Consider the following 25,819-nt stretch of genomic DNA (forward strand, 5'->3'; position numbering starts at 1 on the left):
CCACTGAGATGGGAATCGTCCATACTCTCATTATGGGTTCTTTTCTCCCCCAACAGGGATCCCTCTATGTCCATTGTGGAGTGTCCACCTTAAGATAAGGATCCCCATGATGGAGTGCACCCAGGGTTGGGGATCTATCTGCCTTATGAGGGGGTGTCTTCCCTCGGGTTGGGGGTCCCCCTGCCCCAGGATGAAGTGTCTTCCCCTGGGGGGAGGCTCACTCTACTCTCCATGGTAGACTACCCACCCCAAGAGAATGGGGATCCCTCTGCCTCATGATGGGGTGTGTCTCCCATGCAGGATAAGGATCTCCCTGCTCTAATGATGGGGTTCTCCCTCTGGGATGGTGATCCCCCTGACCAGGATCCCCCACCCCATGAAGGGTGCCCCCCAGGATAAGGATCTCTCTGCCTCAACGATGGGGTGTCTTCCCTGGGGTTGAAGATCCCGTGCTCCCATTATAGCGTGTTCCCCACGCCCCCCATGGTAATGAGGTCTCTCTGGGATGGGGATCTCCTGCCCCCGATGATGGGGTGACCCCCCGCGCTCCCAGGAGGCGCTGGGGCTCCCAGTGGCCAGTGCTGGGTGCGCCTCACCGCGATCCCGGCCCCGCGCCGCCAGGCTCACTCCACCCCCATGCCGGGGGGGTCTCCCTCCCCCGGGATCCCCTGCCCCCTCCCCCGGCACGGGGATATCCCCTGCCCCTCCCGGCGGGCCGCGGGCTGCCCAATGGAGGCGGAGGCGCTGTGCGGACTGCGGGCGGGGTGGGGGCGCCGCAGAGCCGCGGCCGGCCCGGGGACTGGCGCACTCGGCGGGGAGCCGGAGGCAGAGGCGGGCGCAGGCAGCGGCGCCGGGGCCGGGACTCTGGCAGGCAGCGGCTGGGATGAGGCGGGGGGGCGGCTGTGGGGGCAGATAGCGTCCCGCGGGGAAGCGGCCGAGTGGGGCTCGGAGCAGAGGCGGGGGCCGCCCGGCAGCGCCATGGCGGCGCAGTGCGACCCGCTGAGCGGCTACCTGCCGCAGCCGCTCTCCGACCCGGGCTCCAACAGCGAGCGGAGCGCCGACTCCCCGCTGCCCGGCTCCGAGGAGGACTCGGCCGGCCCGCGGCCCCTGCGCAGCCCCGAGTGGGGCGAGGAGCGATTCCGGGTGGACAGGAAGAAACTGGAGGCCATGCTGCAAGGTGAGCGGGGTGCGCGGGGGAGCCCCTGGGCCGGGGCCGGGGCCGGCGCTGGGGCCGCGGGAGGGGAGCGCTGTCTCCGGCTGCCGGGCTCGCGGGGCGAAGGGGCGGGGGCTGGCGGTGCTTGTGGCGCTGGGGGAGCCGCGTCCCCTCCACGGTCCCCCTGGCGAGCGGCGGCTGCTCTCTCCCCTGGCGGAGGGTGCCCAGCCGCTGTCCCGGGGCCTGCCCCTCTTGCTGGGAAGGGCTGCGTCCAGCTGTGGACTCGCCTCTGCCTCCGCAGGGCCCCCCAGGAGCCGGGGCACTTGCTGTTTGACCCCGGGGTGGGGGGCGTAGCGTGGCTGCTCCTGCTGGGCTGTTCCAGGTTCTGCGCTTCTCCTCAAAGCGGCCCCTCAGAGAGAACACTTGAAATATCCTGGCTCTGACTCTTCCTCCCCACCCCCTCCCCGTTCCTGTTCCCTAGCCCTTCCAGTCCCAGATGTGGATCGACTCGCTGCTGTCTGCAGATGTCAGGGCTTGCAAACCGAGCTCCTCTTGGGGTGGGAAGGGATTCTTTCATAAAGCGGTGGAGGCTGAGCTCTAGTGTTTTCATCCGACCCTCTTGCAAAATTAATCTTGAGTTACCCTCCGTTCGTAAAAATCTCAGTGACTACTAATACAGGGGTCAACTTCTGCCCCTAACATCACTTCGCAGCTCTATGGTTTCACCAGCAGCATCCTAACTGTAAACGCTATTAGCATCACTGGTATTGAAATAAAGCCTTGCTCTACGGTGAAAACTGTAAAAGAGGTTGTAATAGGTTTCAAGGTAATCTTGAATTTCCTGGGCTACTGGAAATACTTTAAAAAACAAAAACGAGCTTTAAGCTCATCTAAAGCATTTCAGATTTTTCAGGAATAGGACAGTGTTTTGCTACTTAGCAAAGTGAGCTTTCATAAAATGGAAGGGTTCAGAATTCCAAGAAAACATTCCATTTCTGGAATTTTTTTTGAATATCAGAGTCCTTTAAATAATGACTGTATTCTAAGTCAATCTATATATTTTTCTAATATTTTTCTATTTTAGTAGGAGTATTGCAGTGTAGTTTTTTGAACTGGTATCCATTCCATATCACTAAAATAATACATCTAATAGTAAAAAGAAAAGGAGTACTTGTGGCACCTTAGAGACTAACCAATTTATTTGAGCAATGTGTGGTTTTGGGTTAGGATTTGTTATACATTTGTCTGTATTGTTTCTTGTGATGAAATCTCTTGCGTTTTGTTCCACCATGTTTTGAATTATGTCACTCTCTGTGAAAGTTAAATAAAAAGGTTTTGAAAAAGTATTAACATAAATAGAAAATATTGTTTTAAAGGTGGATGTAACACCAGGTAGGGTATCCTTCACAGTTGTGAAATTTATTTAGCTTTTCTAATACCTTTTACTCTATTCCAGTGAGAATGGAGCTGAGTTGCAAACTGTTACCTTTAAAATTTCAGTGAGGATAAAGCATATTTGAATTGAATGAGAACTTTTAAAAAGTGCCATTTTATTTTCTTAAATGTTTAGAATGACACATGATAGTTGATCTAGCTTTTTTTTTTTTTTTATGGAGAGGAGGAACTGGAGTACATTATTAGCATATATTTAGTATGGCCTCTACAAGCCACGTAATTTTATGGCCACTTATAATTGTGTGATGTATAAATACTGTATACTTGACTGCTAAGGCTGCATTTTTCAAAAATCATAATGGGAGACTGATAGCTGTTCATCATTTATGTATTATTTCACAAATGAAAATATTTGCTTTTGTGCATGAGAGCAGTCATTCTAAATCTGTAAACATAGTGCTTTTTATTACTTTCTGAATTACTTGGAGGTGCACTCAGTAATTTAAAGCAATGTTAGAAATTATCATCTGACAACAGGAAAACAAAATGGAAGAACAAAATCTGGTCCCATAATTCACATTCCCTGAATATGATAGTTTATAATCAATGTAATTGGAACTATGTAATTTCAAATAATTAATTGAAGTTGGAAAAATGGTAGAGATTGAGGATGAGATAAGGAAGAAATGAATTCCAAGTAAATGCACAATTTTTTTTGATATGTTTTGGAGAAAACATTTTATTTTAGCTAGAGTTATGCCAGTAGTGAACCAAGTCCTAAAAATAAAAGGTGTGGGTTTTTTTGTTTTTGCTTTTTAAAGAATCTGTCAGCTAAAATTGTTCGGTTAATTTCCTGAAAATGTTTTACTCATCATGACTGTCACGGAACTTCTGTTTAAATTTCTTAAGACCAGTGGTGGTGGTCCGAAGCGGGGGGAGAGGATGCTAGGTGAAGTAACTAGGTAAACTGGATTGTCTGCCCAAAAACTGTGGTATGACTGTCTGATTGTAATGTTTGGAATTTGTTTCAAATGAGATTCTCTCTCTTGGGGGTAGGTTAATCTTTAACCAGTTAATATTTTGTTACTAGTAGAGAAATCTCATTATGTAATAAAGAGTGCAGAGAAGCATACAGTTTTTTGTTGTAACTAACTGAATTAATTCTAAACTAACGCTCATCAAAGATGTCTTAAAACTAAATTTTGTAAATTGCACATAGACACTCAAAAGAGGAGGTATTCGTGAAGAAAGGTCACAAGTTAAAAGTGCTATTGGAAAATTGAAGGTTTTCTTCACTTTTCCTCCACCAGTAAAATAAACTTCCATTACCTCATCCCACAGCCTGTGTCTTTCTACTGCCTGAGGTGGTAAGTGTGGGAGGGTAAAACAAACCTCATAGACAGAATCCAGACTGACTATATAGCTGTGTCATCCAGTGGTTAATGCATATGTATAACTTAAGAGAAAAAATTGTGATATTGTATGTTATTTCAGCCTAGGATGCACGTGCCATAGAGTGTTTAAATTGTATCCCCCCCACACAGCAGTGTATTGAACAATAGTATTTTGAATTCACAGGAACAAGATTTTTTTAATGTAAAAACTCTGACTTCCATCATATTGAATTAATTTCCAGTAAATTGGTATTGTTGCAGGAAAAAAATAGACAACTTAGGAAATGGAATAAAGAGACAAGAATAATAAATTAGTCTTTTTCCATCAGAGATGGAAGATTGGTAAAATTAAGTTTGTTGGAAAAATTCAGAAAAGATGCTATGGAATAAAGTTACATCTTAAATTGACAGTTTATACTCACAGCACTTCCACCGAAGTATCTCAAAGAGCTTTACAAACAGGAACAAAATCTCTTGACCCTGCTGGATGCTGCTATGCTCCTTTTATAGATGATTAAGTTAAACACAGACAGTGACTTTGCCATAGTGCCCCAGCAAGTCAACGGTAGAGCTGGGAAGAATACCTAGAAATCTATGTTCACATGACTATGATCCAGCTTCTAGACAATATTGAATTGCCTTTATTTTTTTATTTTTTTTTGTATTGGAGATGACCATCCAGTGAAAGTATAAACTTTAACTTACCAGGGTTCCTAATGGTCTTTGGAACAGAACTACTCTAATGCCTTAGAAATACACCAATAGGAACATATTAAATAGCTCATATGGTCAGATTTCCTTTTTGTTATGTCCAGTGTTATTGCTTGGTACTCCTAATGATGATATACATTTAGTGAAACTCTATTTTGTATGCATACTTTACTATATACTCTATATAGCATAGTGTACAGATTTTTTATGTTGAAAATTTTTCAGTGTAGATCTGTGAACAAATCTCATTAGACAGATTATTTTTGCGGAAAGGAAGAAGGAGTCAAACACTGTATCAATGATTCTTTCAGCAGTGGCATATTGGAAGAAAATCTTTCATAATACATTTGATGTTGCTGTTGTAAACTAAATCTTAGTGAACACTCAATTAAATTAATATTTTGGAATGATTTTCTTAATAATTTTTGTGTGCCTATCATCATAACAGCTGGGCACTACAAAAATTTACAGAAAGCTGTCCAAAAAGTGTAGCCTGAATAAGGCAGCAGCTGTGAATAGATCTACAGACAAGATGGCCTTAATATTAAACAAATAAATAAAAACAAAACTCAAACAAACCCCAACATACATTAATAGATTAGGTGTCTTACTCATTTTTTAATACGATGACCGGTCTAATGTGCTTTCTATGTCATACCTCAAAATAGGTTTTGAATGTTGTACACCTGTGCATGGTATATAGCAATGGTTCTTAACCTTTCCAGACTACTGTACCTCTTTCAGCAGTCTAATTTGTCTTGCGTTACCCCCAAGTTTCATCTTGCTTAAAAACTACTTGCTTACAAAATTAGACATAAAAATACAAAAGCGTCACAGCACACAGTTACTGAAAAATTGCTTACTTTCTCATTTTTACCATATAATTATAAAAAAAATCAATTGGAATATAAATATTATACTTACATTTCAGTGTATAGTATCTAGAGCAGTATAAACAAGTCATTGTCTGTATGAAATTGTAGTTTGTACTGACTTCGCTAGTGCTTTTTATGTAGTCTGGCATAAAACGAGGCAAATATCTAGATGAGTTATTGTACCCCCTGCAAGACCTCTAAGTACCCCCAGGGGTACACATACCCCTGGTTGAGAACCATTGGTATATAGTATATACATATTTTGTATATTTATGATGTGTCTGACACTGTAGTATTACAGTAGTAAAAATTTACATTTTTAGAGAAGTATAGTAGGGAAATTCTGTAGATATCATAATGCTACTTATTTTTCCTTCTCCTCTCTTGCAGTATGGGAAAATATTAGAATGTGTCTCTGTCAAGACATCCCATTTACCACCTTCTTTAAAAAACAAAACGCAAGCAAGCAAGCAAAAATACCTAAACACACCAAAAACTAGACCCTCTCATGTTTAAGGTCTCACCTTTGTGCCACAGTCCTACTTGACGGAACTCCTTTTTGATCCAATAGATACTCACTTTTTAATATGCACCTTGTTGTCAACAGTGTTGCTGTTGAAACAGTTCAGAAGTACTTTATGTCTGGATAGGCCACTGTTTGGTGCATTGCCTTGTACTCATGTACAGAAAAGGCAGAATACTGTAGCTTTGAACCCTGAAGCCCCTAGAAATTTGCCATTGGTCCCCTTGGGTTTGCTTGCAATAGAACACTGTGTTGAGGTAGAACGTGACTTGAGGTAGTTGAGGTTCTTTGAGTTGGTCCCCATGGCCAGTTAGTATAATGTTGAACATGACTTGTCCCTGTCTATGCTGATGATTCCCCAAGATTGTGGTCTATCTTGATTAATTTTCAAAAAGGCAATCCTTATTTGACTGTATACAGACTTTGTAAAAAGTAATTGATAAGGCATTATTGACTGACTGATTTTTAGGCGTCGATGATAACATGTCATTCAGAATTAATATGAAATGTCTTTTCAGATCTCTCAAATAATTTTTGGTAATTTTGCATAGCTTTTTTTTCATTCTCCTCCCTCTTTCCAAACTCCCAATGGGCACAGTTTTTCTTCTTAGATCCTCTCATCTGATTGCTTATCCTCTGGCTGATTGGCAGAGTGTTTGTTGCCTTCAAGAATGAATGCTCACAAACTGGGAATACCTTTCTCCAGAGTAAATATCAGTCTTTTCTGACTGGGGTAAAGCAAAAACTTTAATAGTTATGTAGCTCTAATATTTTCAACAGTTCATCTTAATAAAGTTGCTTCTAAGTTAGTGTCTAATGATCATATTTCTTTTGCATTTTGAATTAATATTTTACTGAAAATAAAATGCCTGAGACTGCTTTGTTCAGAATTTATGCTGGTGGATGATTGTGTCTGATATACTTCTGCAATAATTCAAACAAGGCCTGGTTATTCTGTGTTTGATCATTTCCATATTTGTTTTTGATTCTCAAATTATCTTTCATGCAAAGCTTTCAGTAATTGGATAAGGAAAATACACTCTTTTCAGTAATTATACAAACAGGTATGAAAGTTTTCTTCTCATACTACCCACAGTCTTATAACAGAGTCTGGTTCTGATGCCAGGATAATACTGAATTATCTGTTAATAGATTTTCCCTTTACCATTTTGATTTTATTTATTTTTTCTGTGATACTTTAAGTTTGGCTGTCTGGAATATTGAATGTCCAAGAGAACAAAGACTAAGACTACAAAAATCCCAGCAAAGCTGTGTTGGTGCTCAGCCCTTATGCTTTAATTCAGTGGTTCTCGAACTTTTTTTTTCACGGACCACTTGAAAATTGCTGAGGGTCTCGGCGGACCACTTAATGATCTTTCCAAATGCTGTTTGTACCATTAGCTAACTATTGTAAAGTGCTATATAAAAAAACCCTTAATAATAATTAACGTTTTTTTGTTCTACAAATAAAAGCACACAACTCATATTTTAATATCAGTAGTCTTACCTGTCTAATGTGATGGATGTGCCCTCTCTCCCCCACTGCAGCAGCCTCTGAGCTGGGGCTGGGAAGGAGGGGGGGTCTCTACCCTGCCACAGCAGCCGCAGAGCTGAGGCTGGGAAGGAGGGCCATCTCTCCCCGGCAGCCGCAGCCCTGGAGCTGGGGAAAGTTGCCTCTTTCTCTGGCTGCTGCAGCCCTGCACACCCCAAATTCCCACCACCCCCTTTTCTCACCCCACTGTCCTTTCCCATTACCTTCTGTTTCTCCAAAGGCCACCACCTCACCTTATATGTGCGTCTTCTCCAAGGTCCAAACACCTTGTTAGTGGAGCCACGCCTGCGCAACCACATGAATGGAGCTTGTGGACCACAGTTTGAGAACCTCTGCTTTAATACAGTCATGGTTTACAGCAGAAGAGTACTCATCCAAGACCTGAGTTTAGTAGTTCGTGTGCTAGGTAGGTGCTTTGTTGGACAATCAAACTCGAATAGTGGGTGCCAGATTTTATAGGTCATAGTACTTGTAGAGCTAGCAAATTGTATAGTATCTATAAATGTATATTGTAAAAGCTGGATTTAAATTGTGCAATAAAAATGATTATTAAAAGTTTCTTTTTAGTATTTTTCATTTGGAAACGAACTGTTTTAAGATAAGGTGCAAAGATGCTTCAGTGATTGGCAAAGATAGAAATTTATCACATAAACCAATGAGAATCTTAAGAAAAATGTATAATAATGATAGGTATCTGCTACCTAGAATATGCTGTATAAAGGAACATTTTTGCCATCCTTTAATATAAAGAAAGGTGTACTATGTTAGTAATTTCAGTCATGGGCAGTTAGAATTTGACTGACTTAATGTTGTGACATTTGAAATGTCAAATATACAAGTGTTGAGGGCAGGGGTGCAGAGCAGAAGGCTCAATCTTCCCTGTAATAGTCTTTGCTAGTGAGAACCTCACACTGACTCATTAAGAAGAATCAAATTCAAGATACTATCTCTCTTTGTAGAGGCTTAAAAAGTTCTTCTACTAAAACCTCTCACTCTTGTAGTTTTTACTTTCCAATGCATAAAAAGTTTTCTGGATAAAGACATAGTAGTGTGGTAACTGGAACCTTTCTAAAAGCATTTACTTTTGGTGTTAACATACATGTGGCCAAAAAGGTTTTAAATATTTTTCTAGCTTTCAAATCCCAAATGGGCTTACTAGATTTTTCTATAAAAAAATAAAATATAAAATAAAATAATTTTTATATATCTATACCTATATCTATATGAAACGAGTTTTGGTGACTTGTAGTTTAAAAATGTTCTTGCATTCCGTTAACAATTGTAATAATATCACTTTCTCTAGTTTCTCTGTTTTTTAAGTAGTACAACAGGCTATCATGGTTTGGCATGAACTGCTGAGTTAAGTATTGCTGGCTTGCACATTCCTTTTGGTTATATTATAATCTTTACCTCCATTGGAAAATATGCCCTGTTTTGAGTACTTATTTCAGGCTCTTTGGCTTTGTGCCTGTCTGCTGTTTAGCAATGAAACATACTTGTTCCTTATTTTCAGATCTTTGTGTAGTAAAATTATTTGTGAAGTGAGTCTTAACTATAGTGAAACATCCACTTTAAATGCTTGACCATAGAAAATAGTGATGGGCATGCTCTGTACCTCTAAATATCATATCTGAAATATTTTAATTTATTAAAAAATAGTTTCTAGCTCTCAATATGTGAGAGTCAATATTAATGTGCTGTCTAAAGTCTGAGTGTGTCGCATTCAGTTAATTGACGTAGTATCAGGAATGTGATTATATGTGTGATTAAATGTGCAAACTTAAAAGGTGGCTTCTTTGAGAAGTAGCCTTCCTTTTCAAAGTTTCCCACCTCCTGTGTGTAAGCCATGGAGTTATGAACATTTGTAGTGGACAAAACTACTAGATTGTGTTGAAACAGTTGAATGAGTTGAAAGGGGAGATGTATATTTATAAGTTTCATAGAACAGAATGAACTAGAATGCAGTAATTACTTTGATTTTGATCCCTATGTACAATTATTTTAGTGGGATAATGAACTTCTTACATGCAGTGTGACATCTGGATCAGGGCCCTTACAGGCCCTGGACCGAAAGTCCATTGAAATCAGCAGCAATCTTTACATTGACTTCAATGGGTTTTGGATCAGGCCCTTAAACACTTGGCTTGTTTCTTGAAGTCTGAAATATATTATGTAAAAGTAGCATTCCTTCCATGTTAGGTCTGATAGTAATGCCCAGGTGTTAATTTTTCTAGTTTAGATCAAGATGACCATTTTACGTGGGGTTAATAAAATGACCAGATACAGTGCTGCATTGATTTGAATAACTGATTTATATATGAAGTGGGTCTGATTTACCAATGATCTTGTTTTCATTTGGAAAGAATGTCAGTATAGAATGTTTTCCCCAATAATGTGTTCTAAAAACCCTTCTGTTTGGGTTTTATATTGAGGCTTCATTGGAATTGCAGGAGGTATTTTTTTGTAAAGGCAGAAGTAAGTAATCAACAGCAGTACCTTCTTTTATTTTAAACGTAACATGCTTATTCACTTGGCAATGGAGTATAGTGGAACTTCGACCTTAGACACCACTGTTCAACTTACAACAACAACAACAGGGGAATCTCTAAAAAGTGACTGTCATCATCACAGCTCTAGTGTGATAACACCTGCTTGCTGATGTGATCTTAATAGATCCCTAAATGCACAGGGAAGTGGCCATGGTGGTAGCAGTAGTGCTGTGACTGTCACCTTTTTCATCCTTCCTGTGAAGGATCTGAGTATTCAGCCAGCATTGTGGTGTCAGATTGTCCAATAATGCTTATGTTAGGGTTGTCAACTTTTAAAAATAATCCTGGTGTGTGTGTCTGTGTGTATGTAGAAAGAGTCAGGCCTGGTGAGTAGGTCGCAAGGGAATGTAGAGGTGTCTATCTCTTAGTCAGTGTGGGAGGCTGGAGGTGGGTGAGTGGGATTGGATGTTGCTTACCTTAGAGTGCTCAAGTGAGGAATGGGATGTTGGGCTGGAAAAGAGAATCAGCTATGCGCTTTTGTGGCCCAATAGCAGCACTGCACACTCATGACCATGGTGCTCTTGGTCTCTGTGATGATAGCAGCAGAGAACAGCTATTCCTACAGAAGATTTGTGAAAATAGATTGTGTATGTATAATGTATATTATCCAGTTTTCTATATGCTGAGTTGGTTCTCAAGTGGTACATACGATGTAAAATACTTGAAGTTGTTGGTTACATGTTTTAGAAATTGGTATGTGTACACATTAGATTTTTTTTTGGTTCTTGGACTTTTGCACACCAGGGCTCCTGGTTCCTGAGAATCTTGAAATACAGGTGCTTACATAATAGTTCCCCATGTCACTTCTGACTTGGGAAGTGGAGTGGATGAGCCTCTCGCATCAGGTTTTTGGTCTCTTTTGTCCCATTGGATGGTCAGGAATTACTCCTTACCTGACAATGGAAGTGCCAGTGCAGATCATGGAAAAATCCCACTAATGCCTCTTAAGTGTGCACTTGGAGTGCAGGTGTATAATTGGCGCAGCTGAGGAGTGCATGCTTCATGGAGGAACTGGTACAATACTTAAAACAAAAATACCTCTTAAAATAAACTAGGTCATAACACTGAACTTGCTTAAGTTTGTGAATGTAAAAGGGGGTACATTTAAAATCATAAACTCAGGGTTTGCCAACTTTTAACATGGAAAAATGTTTTATTAATTTAAAATTTTAAAAGTTCCTATATTAAACATAACTTTGCAATGCATGTGCAACCTGGCATTCTCTAGTCTTGTACATTTTATTTTTGTAGCTTGAGGTTTTAGAGTTAAGCAAGAAAAATGTTATGCATGTAGAGACTGTGCGGTGTTGCTGGGTTTAGCATTGATTTGGGATCACTACCTTTTGTATTTTCTAACTTTGATTTTAACCATGTTCAGTGGCCTAAGTTAGGTCTTAAATACTTGATGAGCTTGTAGGCAGCAAGATTATAGTGCAAGTAAAAATTTCACTTCATAGCCTGAACCAATACTATAGGGTTGTCATATTACAGTACAGTATGAGTTGGTGCCTGTCCCCAGAGCAATTTGAAACATCTGCTAGGATCTTGCTGAGGACTTGGATTGTTTCTCCTACCTTAAAAATGCTGGTAAAATGTAAACAGTTAACTTCTTGCATTCTTTAAACATCGGTGTTGATATTTTTTGTGTCATTTCAAAGAGCAGCTTTTTAGCTTTGAAGTGATGTGTATCAACCTTGCAGTGAAATTTGGGAATATAGCATACTAATTTTTATTGGAAATGCAGTCTAGCAAGGATAGGTTAGTGGCCTGGGAGTCAGAGCCAGCCAGGAAACCCAGGCATGCCACTGACTTGCTACGATATGATCTTGAGCAGGTCACTTCATCTCCCACCCTTTGTCTGTCTTGCGTGTTCAGGATGTCAGATCTTCTGGGTGAGGTTTCTCTTACCATGTGTCTGTATTGTGCCTGGCACAATGTGGTCCTGATCTCTAGGTGCTGCTGTAATACAAATAAAAAGTTGAATGTATGATTACTGGAAAATGATTGGATTTGGTTGAAGATTTTTCTTTTGAAAAATAACCACTCAGCTGTGGATAGTAAGGTTTGCTATGCAAGATTCTCATACGTTTAAGAGAAAACCCTCTGTTCATTTAAGCAAATACCAAGCCTCAATTTCTCTCTTAGCTGTTTGCCTGCTGGGAACACGTGTAGACATAAGCTGACCATGAGCCTTCCATTTTCCTTTTGCTAAGCTTCTTTACAGATGAGGCCTTGGAGTCTTCATGGAGTCTTCATGAAGTCTCATTTCACTTTCCCATTAAGAGGATATGATAGAATGTTTATAAGAATTGTGTTCTATGAAAAGTACGTAATAATCAGCACACTTTCATTCGTCAGTAGGGCCCTACCAAATTCGTGGCCGTGAAAAACACATCATGGACCATGAAATCTGGTCTTCCCCTGTGAAATCTGGTCTTTTGTGTGCTTTTACCCTATCCTATACAGATTTTACGGGGGAGACCAGTGTTTCTCGAATTGGGGGTCCTGACCTAAAAGGGAGTTGCAGGGGGGTCGCAAGGTTATTTTAGGGGGGTCACAGTATTGCCATCCTTACTACTATGCTGCTTTCAGAGCTGGGTGGCTGGAGAGCGGCAGCTGTTGGCCGGGCACCCAGCTCTGAAGTCAGCGCCCCACCAGCAGCAGCGCAGAAGTAATAGTGGCAATACCATCTCATGCCACCCTTACTTCTGCCCTGCTGCCTTCAGAGCTGGGCGGCCGGAGAGCGGTGGCTGCTGACTGAGGGCCCAGCTCCACAAGCAACAGTACAGAACTAAGGGTGGCAATACTATCCCAGGCCATCCTTACTTCTGTGCTGCTGCTGGCGGCGGCTCTGCCTTCAGAGCTGGGCTCCTGGTCAGCAGCCGCCGCTCTCCAGCTGCCCAGCTCTGAAGGCAGAGCCGCTGACAGCTGCAGCGCAGAAGTAAGGGTAGTCACTGTTCCCTCTAAGCTGCGCGCGTGTGCGCGCACACAGAGATCCGAAACACCGCACGCACAAAAATTTGCACAGAAGAAATTTTTTGCGCTCACGGCCTGTCAAAAATTAAAGGGAACATTGGCAGCAGACCGCAACACCCCCTACGATAACCTTGTGACCCCATCCCCACAACTTCTTTTTGGCTCAGGACTCCTACAGTTACAACACAGTGAAATTTCAGATTTAAATAACTGAAATCATAAAATTTATGATTTTTTAAAAATCCTATGACTGTGAAATTGACCAAAATGGACCATGAATTTGGTAGGGCCCTATTCATCAGATTACAATGTGTAGATGTTGAAGGCTCTGTTTCTAGTTCTGTTGATTTATTTTTTTTACAGTATTTTTCATCACAAATAGATTTGGTATGTGTGTGCTTCACATTTTTTTCTAAGAAGTTAGTGGGTATCTGTTGAAGTATGCCTTTAGTTGTACTGTAAAATGTATCATCCTGTGAAGCTAACCCTAATTTTTCCTTCATGACCATTATAAAGTTGGGGGGGGGGGGTTATTCTAAGTGCCAAAATGGAGTGGAGCTTTTTAAAAATAACTTCTTTGCTTTTTTTAAAATGATAGTGAAATGACTGGACTGATGGTATTAGGAAAAGTTCTTTTCCATTTTTAAAACGTTTAAGTAAGTATTAATTTTAGTAAACATGTAAGCATAACAGCTAATTCTTTTACCATCCCTTAATTCCCCTTTATAAAAATTTGATCTATGCAATATTCAGTGGCAGGTTGAACTATCTGCTCTTCATAGCAACAAGGTGACTGGCAAAAGATGGCAAAAGGTACCCTTTTATGCTGATTTATGTTGCAGATTCTCTGTGCTGCCTACTTGGTGGAGTAGGGAATCAGGGAACTGGATTCACCCTGGATTCAGCTGGTTAAATTTTGTCGTTGGAAGGTAGTGATGATTTTTACCTTTTTTTAATGAGGGCTTCAATTAACACTTGAAAAAACGAGGATTGTTTAAACATGTCATCTGAGATTAAAGGTGATTCTAGTACCTTTGAAATTGAGAAGTGTGCCAGATAGATCTGGCCTGAATTAGATAGCATTTGAGTAAGTGGGTACAGAGCACAAAATGAAATCAGTAAATAGAACTGGTTCTGAAACTCCTCTTTTAGTTTAAAATACCCTGTTTAGATGGACTGTAACAGAGTCCAATAAAATCTTTCAGAAATAATGAAACTGTCAAAGATCCAGGTTGGGCTACTTAATTTTTTGTCATGTTAGCTTTCTACTGTATAGAGATTTAGGGTTTATCTTTATTGTATACTGTATCTGTAGTGAAGTTTAAGATTGTTACTCCAAAGTTAATATTGATACATATTTCCATAATTTATTTTAAAAAAGACTTAATTGTCATATTCTTCTTCATAATTTAGAGTTGTGTTGCTTCAATATTGCTAAATATTTACATTTTTTAAATTGTGTTAACCAAGTGTCTTTAGGATTGTCTGCTGTGAACCACAGTTGATGGCATAATCTAACCTGTGTTCCCTCACTCTCTAATTACAATATGTGAATGGGAGGCTTTGATTATATCTGTTTTTACTGGCTGTATTCTGTTTACAGTGTGTGTGTATATATTTGTGGCAGTTGAACATAGGAAATTTAAGGAACATAGGAAAGTTAAGGCCAACAGTCTTAAGAAATGTAAAAAGTGAAATCCTTAGTTTCTAAATAAAACTAATATTAGGTCAATTAAGTGGTTCATTGAAGCATTTTAATGTTATGGAAAACTTTAGTAGACTGAGATTTATTCTGAAGATACTGCTCCTGACCTGTACGCTAAGGTAATTGAGATGCTTGATGGAGCATAAACTGGTACTCTGCAAAACTGTTTGCAAAATAGATGCCATAAGCCATTTCAGATCTACAGTGTGAATAGAATATTTGCATTCTAATACAAAACTATAATAAATACATTAAAATTAATGGTTTTACAAAAACCTAGTCTTCTGAGAGAGTGCATATGTCCTCTTTTTGGCTGCTGTTTCCCCACCCCTCCACACCATTGAGCTTTCGGGAAAGCCATGTGATTGCTCCTTTCTAATGCCAAATGAGTGCCTTTAGGTTTGCAGTTCATAGCCCCGGCACCTCTGGGCTTGCTGCATCAGGTCTGAATGTAAAAAAATTTGCTTGAGTCCGACACCTGATTGCTTGAGCCCGGACACCTCTTTCATTACAAATTAAGCACTGCTCCAAGTGTTTGGAAAGCTGAGGTTATAATAAAGCCATGTGGCTGCAACGCCTTCTGTTCCTTCCAGCCACTTTTAAAACATGTAAACATTATTTATATTAAATATGTCCTAGGACAAAGAAAACTTGTTCATATTTCATCTGTGAAGGTGACAGTTTTAATGTTATGGGGTGGAGTGTGGTCTAGTGGTTATAACATTGGATGCTAATCAATTCGGTTAGATGCTTGTCTAAAAAATCTGCTCTAAGCATTAGTTTGGGGAAGTTCTGTGGCCTGTGTTATACAGGAGGTCAGGCTAGCTGATCACAGTGTTCCCTTCTGGCCTTGGAATCTATGAATGAATGAACTGGAAATCAAGTTGAGTTATTTTTCCAACTTGCTGTCTAATCATGGACGAAAAATGCTCTAAGGATAAAATATTTGTTGTTTTTGTTAAATATTTTGTGGGTGTGTATGTTTGTAATTAGTGCTGTTTAAAGTGTCTGGCAATAGGAATTTTGGATATAGAGAAAACATTTGTAAACACTTTTATGTGGCAGAGAGAATCCCAATAAATAGCTTTTCTGGTAAACTGTAAATACAATACGTGTGGGTACACTTTTTTCTTAGAAAAAATTTCTTTAGCAGTATATGTAAATAATAGATAAGAGAAAATCTGTTCTTAATCAGGTCCATGTGCAGAAACATTGAGTGAACTTTACAAAATCTTTATGGCTTGGTAAACAAACCTCTGAAATATGAATATACACATGCAGAACTTTTTTTTGGAATTTTTGTTGTGAACACTGAAATATAACAACTGTAGAGCCTATAGAGTGTGTGTGTGCATGTATATCTGGGTAACTGCAATTTTGGAATGTCATAAACAGTTTAACATATGAGGGTTTATTTCTAGGTCCGTTAGCAACAGCCAGCAAATGCTATTTTTTGGACTAAGGTGTTGTTTAATTTAATATATATATATATATACACACACACACACACACACACACACACTTTGGTGACATCCCTAGATAATTGAACGATTTCTTGGCAGAAATGGGAAGTTATTCCAGTGTTTGAAACATAAGGGATCATTTAAATTTAAAACTATGAAAAGTGAGGTCAGCTTATTGTAAATATTTAAATATAATCAGAATACTTTATTAACCAATACTTTTAACAAAGCTTTACAATTATTCTCTGTTCTTGAAAATATGTGTCGAAGCACTTAAAGCCATACATCTATCCTGTCGAATATTATAGTGAGTATTGCTTTCTTGTGAGAGATTTAACACCAGAAAGAGCCACATAAAGTGGCGATGGCAATTCAAGTACACCTATTCGATGAGTTCCCCTTTGGAGATGTGTTTAAATATTGGTATATATGCCCAAGGTGAAACTTATTCTAATTGACCTTGTCTACACTAAAAAAATGTACTGTGCTAAAATTGTTCCTCTCAGTTGATGCATGTCCATCTTGGGTCCACACACAAGCATGGCAGAATGTGAACTCTTCGGGGCCTGGTCTTTTCATTTTTATTTTGTGGGTGCAAATCATAGCACAATAGGATCCAGATCAACAGTCTGGGCCTTCTGATACTACTGTATTAGAAATAACAATTTGTTTGAGGAGAAGCTGAGTAATGTGTCTAAAAAGAAATGTAGACAAGTGAGACATTTTGACGTTTTGAGTTGACAGAATGACTGTTTTGTTAGCAGAACCACCATACAAAAACAGAAACGCCACACAAATATAAACTCTTGCTAAACTTTAAAACATAATTGGAAGCTGCTTTTCCTGTAAAGTGGTTAGACTTGGCTCTACTTGGCTCTACACAGCCAGGCTTGTGTATCCAGTGGAGAGTTCCTATGAGCTTTGTGCTTAGACCAGGGGTCTCAAACTCAAATGACCATGAGGTCCACAGGAGGACTAGTGCATTGGCCTGAGGGCTACATCACTGACAACCCCCCCTTGCTGCTCCCGGCCCCGCCCCCACTCGGCCCCGCCCCCACTCCACCCCTTCCATGAGGCCCCACCCCTGCCCTGCCTCTTCCCACCCCCACCCTGCCCCCATTCCAACCCTTTCCCCGAAGTCTAGCAGATGGCTCTTCAGTCAACCCCTGTACTCTACCCCCGACGAGAAGCGTAACGAAAGTCGATGGGAGATTTTCTCCCGTTGACCCCGCGCGGTAACTCGAGCTAAGGTACGTCGACTCCAGCAACATAGCTGGAGTTGCATAGTGTAGGTCGACTTACCGCGATAGTGTAGACATAATCAGAGACCCAGGAGGACCTTCTGCTGAGTATGCAGTTGTATGAGGACATGAACCTTTCTAGTCACATCCCCAGTGTGTAAAGTAGTGGAGCCCTAATATTCTGCTGTTGGTATGCAAAATGAGCCATCTGAGAAATGGTTCCTTCCTGCCTTCTTCCTGTTCCTGAAATAAACTTCAGGAGGCTCTTGCCTTCTGTATAAAGTGAGGGGCTGTGTGTTCCACACTACCCTGCCCTATGAGGGAAATATCCTGAGTCACAGGTCTGCCAATTCACCATTTTTGTGAATGGGTGGCATCTGCATCCTCCCCACCCATGGGCATCCTTTGATTTCTCACACTGGCAGGGTAGGCAGGGAGGGGGGAAATGTAACGTGGTAAGCACTACACTAGCCCAATGCAGCAGAACTTCTTCCTCTTCTGTATCAGCATTAGACTTGGAATTCTTGAGATGGGAGAGCTTTCTTTTCTCCGAGCCTCTAGTCGTCTTTCTCTGCACAGGCCAGAGAGTTGAGGAACAGGGAGAGAAGACTAAGGTTTTGGAGCTGGAGAGGAAAGACTGAAAGGAGAGAGGACAGGAGGTAAGGGCAAGAGAACAGACCTATGGGTAAACGGAGTAGGGAGACCCAGCCTGGAGGCTGAACATATTATTTCAGAAAGGAGCCCCAACCAGGATTTTGGGGCTGATTCATGGTTCTCTTCCACTCCTTTTGCACCATTCAGAGGAGTAAAGGGGCAAAAACCACTGGCAATTCTCCAGTGGGTGTAGAGCTGGCATAGCTGCTCCTATGTCTCCATCCCCACAGTCCGAATGCAGGGGGTGGAGACTTGGCGGGAGCACATTGTATTCCAGCTGTCCCCAGCTGGCATACAATCTCTATGTCAGGGGTCTCAAACTCCCGGCCTGCGGGCCATCTGCCGCCCGCTAATCTCCCCAATGTAGCCCATGGAGCTCCAGCAGTTTTGGGGCCGGGTCTCTACCTTGGAGGGCCCCGGGCACTCCTTCCCCCTCCCCCCCCACCAGAGGCCCCGGGAGTGCAGCAGAGCTAAGCAGCATCTGCCTGCTCGCTCCAGTGGCTGCTGGCCCCTCCCTGTGGCCCCGAGGCAGGGCTGTGCCTCCACGCTGCCCCAGCCCCAAGCAGCCCGGGGCCAATGGGAAGGTGTGGAGGCAGTGCCTGGGGGCAGCAGCTTGCGGAGGCCCCCCACCCCAGTTGGGAGCCTCAGGTAGGCGCCGCACCTCCGACCCCCCTCCCAGAGCTAAGCACTGAGCTAGGCTCAGGTAAAACTAGTTGAATTCCTATTCTGTTCTCTGTGATGCTACCACAGTCTGCCAAGGAAGCAGGTGTGGAGCCGCCAGAATTACTTTTTGCTCTCCCCTCTCATACAGCAGGTGGCCAGTGGGGAGCTGTTGTGTGGGAGGGGGGTAGCAGGGAAGGGACCGTCACTGATTAGCACTGATGCAGGGGAAGCAGTGGGAGGGCAGCTGAGGTGGGGGTGCTCCTCTCTTCCCCTCATAGCGATGGAGCTGATGGTGGCCCTTGGGTCCTGGCTCCAGTAATACATTCCCAATTCCTAATCCAATGCAAATTTTCTTCTTAAGACATCTGCCCTGGAGATCTGCAGTTTACAGCCCCTCAGCTGTGGGTTGCACATGACTGATTTACATCTTTGCAACTGCTCATGTTTGGCTTGGAAATGCTTTTTTGCAAGGCTTGGAGAGAATCATCACATCTGAAAACCAACAGAAGAGGGTAACAAAAAGATAGACCCTTTATTTGCATCTTTTGGAGAATTCCATACATTTCAATTTGAGGACATAGTTTAAGCACAATTATTTTAGCTCCTGTGAAAGTGGGAGTGAATATCCAACAGAATATATGGCATTGTTGCCATCCTAACCTTACCATTAAAAGGCAGGGCTGTGAGAATTCATCTGCTTGTGCACTGAAAGCTATTTTGATCATAGGAAGACTGTTGGAAGGGGAATTGATTTTAAGGAGAATCTATCTGATCTTAGCAATAATAATAATAATATGGTGGTAATACCAAACTCTAGTGCTCTTTGTCAGTAGATCTCACATCACTTCACAAAGGTCAGTAGTACTGTCCTCCTTTTAATTTAAGTTCATTTTCGTACATTTTCATTTTAATAAGCAAAGGCTCCCTGGTTAACTTTTTGACATCTTAGATCATCTAAACTTACACTGTATCAAGAGTTTATAGACCGTTAACTAAAGCTAAAGTAAAACACGTTAGTAATTGCAGCCTTCATACTAGCACAAGCTTTCATTAAAGTTGGATGAGAACTTTCATTGTAACACTCCATTTTCAAATGCAGGTAGCATGTGGAAGAATTCTCCTTTGGGGTGAATCTCTTTGTGGTAGGACTTGGTCAAGAATTTTGGAGGGAAATCTCTTCAAACTGTTTGTAGGTGTGACTGGGTTAAAGGATACTAAGTACAGTGTAACTGACTGTATCATGCCTTAAAGCTCCATCTGTGTAACTCCTGCAATATCTATCTTTATGGCGACTCCCGTATAGTACCCAAAACACAGGCCTACCCCACTTAATGGTGTTTCTGGGTTATGGAGTGCTTGGCTTAAATTTTTCTGCTAACTATCTGCATAACGCAAAAACACTGTACTTTAAAAACTGTAAAACCTACCCAGAAGGGGGATTTCGGCCATTAAAACAGAACAAAAAACTGTGTTCACCCATCCTCATCACATCTGTGCCAACAAATCAGGAGGCTTATCAACCCCAAGAACTCAATATCCAGGGTTTAATAAGCAGTTGTGTCTGTACTTTTCATTATTCTTATCCTTCCCCAATATTATAGTGGAGAAGGAAGAGATGCTCTTAGAATGCTATCTCAGAAAATAGCACTGAATTAGATCACATCTAATACATGGTCCTCCAAGGATTCCAAGAGCTAGTTCTTGTAGAACAAGTATCTTTTGTGTCTAAGAAGTGGTATACCTATTCTCATCATAGTATGTGTATAATAAAAGTACTAGCTTATCTTTAAAAAATGCTTAAGTATTGACGTTTCTGGTTGTCTCCTGACTCCCGTGCTAGTCAATGTATAGTTTTCTACACCCTAGAATATTTTCCTCTCCAAATATTGTATGTGCTTAAAACAACATTCTGTAACTGAACACCTTTGAAACATAAGCTTTAGAAACAGGTATTTGTGGTGTAAGATGACAAAACTGTATCAAGACTATCATAGGGGATTCCTTAGAACAGCAACTTCAATTGGAGGCTCTTTGATTCAGTTTGTCTACACAGAATTTCATGGATATGTTCAGTTTTTGTTTACACACAGTCTACCCTTTTTCAGTTACAGTTGTTTGCACCACAAAAATCTATAGTTCATGTTATGTGGGACATTTTGAAGTCCATTAAGCTGTAATTGAAATGGAAGGTTAGGAACCTTTTCTGAAAAGCTTATTTTTGCTTCAGTGCTTTGTATATCCTTGCTTTGGATGGCTACAAGTAAAGATGGTCAGAATGTGTTTAGTTTATTTTTGTTACATTAATACTTTGAGTAAATGTTGTCAACGTGACATCAGAACCATTTTTAAAGGTTCAATCAGAACTCATTAGTGTGTTCCACTTCTGAATTCGTAGCAGATCTTATGACCCACCTTTGTGAATACTGAACGAGTCTTTGCCGTCTCTGCTAAGAAGGCTACTGTTCTGAAATCTTGCATGCTGTGGGCTGGAGCTTTATAGTCTTCTGCTCTTGGGGGATTCTTGGAGCATGTAGGATTTGAAGACACTGGCTGATACAGCAAAGGTAGTTGGACCTGTTCAGAACCTATGATCAGAGACGGCATTTGGGCCCTGTGAAACTAGCAGTCAATAGGACCACTCCCAATTTGTGGGACAATCCTAGATTTAACATAACTGTGAGGCCTACTGGTATCTGAGGGCATTAATCATCATTAGGCTAGACTTTGCCTGTGTTAGACAAAGGTAACAGAGGACTGATCAATTTCCATTGGCTGGCCCTCTTCTTTCTCCTGTCCTTGAGTGTGGGAATGCAGTTGTGGGGTTGGGAGGCGGGGTAGAAGGAATTTGTGCAGGACAACAGTCGAGGAGAGGAACTTAGATTGTAAGGAGAAGAGTTTGAGAGGGTAGGGTCCTCCTGCAGAGAATACTAGAATCCTAAAGCTGGCCCAGCTTGGATGACCTTAGTTTCGGGGGACTTGGTGGAAGTCTGAGAAGAAGTGTCAGGGAGATTTTTTTTTTTTTTTTTTTAAATTTACAAAAATTGAATAATGACACCCACCTTGGATGTTCTGGTTGGCTAGTTGTGCTGGGAATGTAGTTACTACTGTTGCAGAGCTAGTTTAGGCTTTCACTCTATACAAAGCAGAAGTTTTAAGTCTGGATGGGAGGCGGGGGGTGGTTAAGAATTCCCCTGTATGGATTTCAGACTAACAAGAAAAGTAGTAGAGAATGGCAATGTAATTTGAAAAGAAGGGTAGCATGAAGATGCAGTATATCTACTTTTCCTGAAATAAGCCTCATCCTTTTTAGTGATTTTTTTTTTTTTTATATACCACTGCTTTGAAAAGGGAACAAACATGAAATGATGAAACAGGAAGATTTGATAGAGAGTGAAAACAAAAGGCAAATCATACCCATATCTGAGAAACAAATACTCAAGGAAGTTCAGAGAAAAAAACTTAAAAATGCAGTAACAAAGCCAACAACTAAATAATATTTAAGGAGACAGTAACCAAACCCAAACAAATAAGATATGAATGGATATGAATATAAAGTCTAATTCAAACCCTCGTCTGTCAGGTGAAATATAAAAGTGTTCCTTACCATCTGTAGCCAGTAAAGATCCCATGAGACTTCCCCCTCAAAAATTCTGACATTCTAACTACATACACTTTACCTTTGTTATTGATTTGGATATGGTATCTTTTTTTCTTTTTGGCCAAAGATATTTAATGATGCTATGTGGTTGAATAATTGCTGTGTTCCAGTGTGGATCTGGCTACTTTCCAGTGATGGATGAAGTAATTCCTGCATTTAGGCCCCAATCCAGCATGCATGTAGGCCCTAATCCAGGACACATGTACGCATGTAAATAGTACTCCTGGGGGAATTCTGCGCCACTGCACATGCACAGAATTTATGTCCCCCACAGATTTCTCTGCTTCCCCCCAGAAGAATGATTTTCTGACAGGGCAGCAAAGGGAAACCACGAACAGTCATGTGACCCTCCCCAGCAGTATGTTTCAGGTGCCCAGGGCAGCCAGCAGAGAGGTAAATCACTGTGGGGCAGGGTCAGTACTGGGGAAAACCCAGCTGGTGGCTCCTTCCCTGCGCCGGGCTCAGCTGCTAGTCCCAGCTGGGCTGCGGGGGACAGGCCTTCCTCTTTCTCTGCATGGCATCCAGGGCCATGGCAGATGCACCCCCAGATTTCTCCCCTGGCTGTAGGAAGCTCTGCAAAGTCTGCATTGGCACAAGGGTCTATTAATGAGGAGAGCTCCATGCAGGACATGGGGGTCTTACCCCATATGTGTGCCTACATGGTGATCTTATATGTATGCAAAAATGCACATATTTTAAAATTTTAAATCTGTGGTATTATAGGTTATTGTATTACTCATATCTGATTGGAGCTTAGTTGTAATTAAGCAACTGGTAAACTACTGTAAATATTGTCTAATATTAGATGTGGTTCTGCTTCTGGGGTTTTCTATGTACTAAATATCAATACGATTATTCTGAATAGGTTACATATTTGATATGGTCCTGCAGCAAAAGCACATAATTTATAAACAAAAAGGTAAAAACCGGAAGTGTCTATAATGAAGTGTCTCAGCAGAAGGTTTTTTTGAGGTAGTGTGACTGACTTCAGTTAACCTTTTAAAGTGAGAGAACTCCCAGAAGTGATAATTTTGTATTTAAAAAGCTGATATGAGCCAGTGACATATTTTCAATAAGTACTGCACCCTTAGGATGTTTACAGAAACTTGCACATTATTTTCCAGATACTCTCATTGCCCCTTCAGTCTCCTCTTCTCTTGTATTGTGAGTGATCACAGATGAGGCAACACTGCCAAGCAGATTCTGTATTATTCTTAAATTAGTGAAGACACAGTTGGTTAACAGTTTGTAACTGTAATGAACCGTGTGTCATTTTTTCTGTTTACCTGCATTTTCTTGTGATTTTTGTTTTCAGAGGTGAAGTGGTGTGGACATTAGGCATTTTAAACTCCCAGACCAATGTGATCTGCCTTTTAAGGTGATACAGGGATGGAAGAGAAAATGTCATTCTGATTCTTGCATTGTCTCAGTGTTAGCAGAGCTAAGCTCTCACAAGGCTGCAGTTTTTGGCCTTGTACCTGAACAACACCTCATTCTTTGGCGCTGGACATACTGGTTTCCAAGACCAGATATGAACATAAAAATGGTCACACTTGATCAGACCTCATGTCCATCTAGTCAAGCATCCTGTCTCTGGCAGTGGCCAGTACCAAGTACTTCAGAGGAAGGAGCTAAAATAATCCTGTAGTTGGTAAATGTGGGATAATCTCGCCCCAGATTAAGTCTCATCCTCATAGCTAACAGCAAGTGGTTTAAGTCCTGAAGCATGAAGATGCCTTCCAAAATTTTTGTCATGGTAACTTTCAAACCTGAGTTCTTTTCTCTCCTTGTATTTGAGGTATTGTCTGCCTAGATGGGTATGTCTTTACAATAGTTTTGGGAAATTAGATTCACGTTTCAAAGACTGATGACATAAATCAAATAGGTGTTCCCACACTCTCACAGATCTTGGGAGACAGGCCAGTCCTTACTTACAAATAGCCCCCCAACCTGAAGCAAATACTCACCAGCAACCACACAACAAAAACAGTAACCCAGGAACCTATCCTTGCAACAAAGCCCGTTGCCAACTCTGTCCACATATCTATTCAGAGGACACCATCATAGGACCTAATCACATCAGCCATATTTTCAGAGGCTTGTTCACCTGCACATCTGCCAATGTGATATATGCCATCATGTGCCAGCAATGCGCCTCTGCCAAGTACATTGGCCAAACCGGACAGTCTCTATGTAAAAGAATAAATGGACACAAATCAGATGTCAAGAATTATAACATTCAAAAATCAGTCGGAGAACACTTCAATCTCCCCGGTCACTCGATTACAGACCTAAAAGTCGCAATATTTCAAAAAAAAAATTCAAAAACAGACTCCAACGAGAGACTGCTGAATTGGAATTAATTTGCAAACTGGACACCATTAAATTAGGCTTGACTAAAGACTGTGAGTGGATGTGTCATTACACAAAGTAAAACTATTTCCCTAGGCTTATTCCCCCCACACGCCCCCCACGGTTACACTCAATTTCTTGTCAGCTGTTGAAAATGGGCCATCCTGATTATCACTACAAAAGATTTTTTTCTCCTGCTGATAATAGCTCACCTTAATTGATCACTCTTGTTATAGTGTGTATGGCAACACCCATTTTTTCATGTTCTCTGTGTATATATGTATCTTCCTACTGTATTTTCCATTGCATGCATCCAATGAAGTGGATTTTAGCCAACGAAAGCCTATACTCACATAAATGTGTTAGTTTCTAAGGTGCCATAAGTACTCCTCGTTCTAGACTAGTAATTGCCTTGCCCATTTTCAGAGACTGTTGTTGATTCTTGTGTACCTGGTCAATGAAAACATGGTTTCTAGCTGTTGGTAGTCAACTGATGCCAAGCTTTTTCTGCTGGAACGGCACTTCTGTCTTTGCAACCTTCTGGAAAACAGTTTATTGTGAATATTTTTATCTCTTTCTTCCCTCTTTCCCCAAAGATAAATGTGGTCTTACTCTCTGTAAGTTACTTATAATAGTAGTATCTCCTCCTTGATTATATATAAATATATATTTTAAAATGGCCATGGCAGAAATCTTAAGAGCTGGCAGTGAGTCAATCAGAGTTACAATTAACTAAAACAGCTCTGACTATGTATGTGAAATTAACTGACTTGTCTGAAGAATGTAAATTGGGAGCAATGTTGTATGGCAAACTCCACAGTGGTAAAAAGCAGTATTGGGCTTGTGTCATTGGGTCACTGACATTCCTTCCAAATTAATATACTGTAATTTCTATGTCTCTTGGAGAAAGCAGGCTTTTTTGACAGTGGCATTGTGCAGGCATTAAACATATGGA

General features: G+C 41.1%; 1 protein-coding gene across 1 annotated transcript in view; it reads left to right on the forward strand.

Annotated features, from left to right (window-relative positions):
* The first annotated feature begins 894 nt into the window (after positions 1-894).
* BICC1 (BicC family RNA binding protein 1) overlaps positions 895-25,819 on the forward strand; it is a 246,379-nt gene continuing 221,454 nt past the window's right edge. Inside the window, exon 1 of the mRNA XM_048856281.2 lies at positions 895-1,177. Within this exon, the coding sequence (XP_048712238.1) occupies positions 979-1,177 (199 nt within the window). The 5' untranslated portion in view covers positions 895-978. The remainder of the gene's footprint in view (positions 1,178-25,819) is intronic.

The sequence above is a fragment of the Caretta caretta genome, chromosome 7 (assembly GCF_965140235.1).
Source record: "Caretta caretta isolate rCarCar2 chromosome 7, rCarCar1.hap1, whole genome shotgun sequence".
Taxonomy (NCBI): domain Eukaryota; kingdom Metazoa; phylum Chordata; order Testudines; family Cheloniidae; genus Caretta; species Caretta caretta.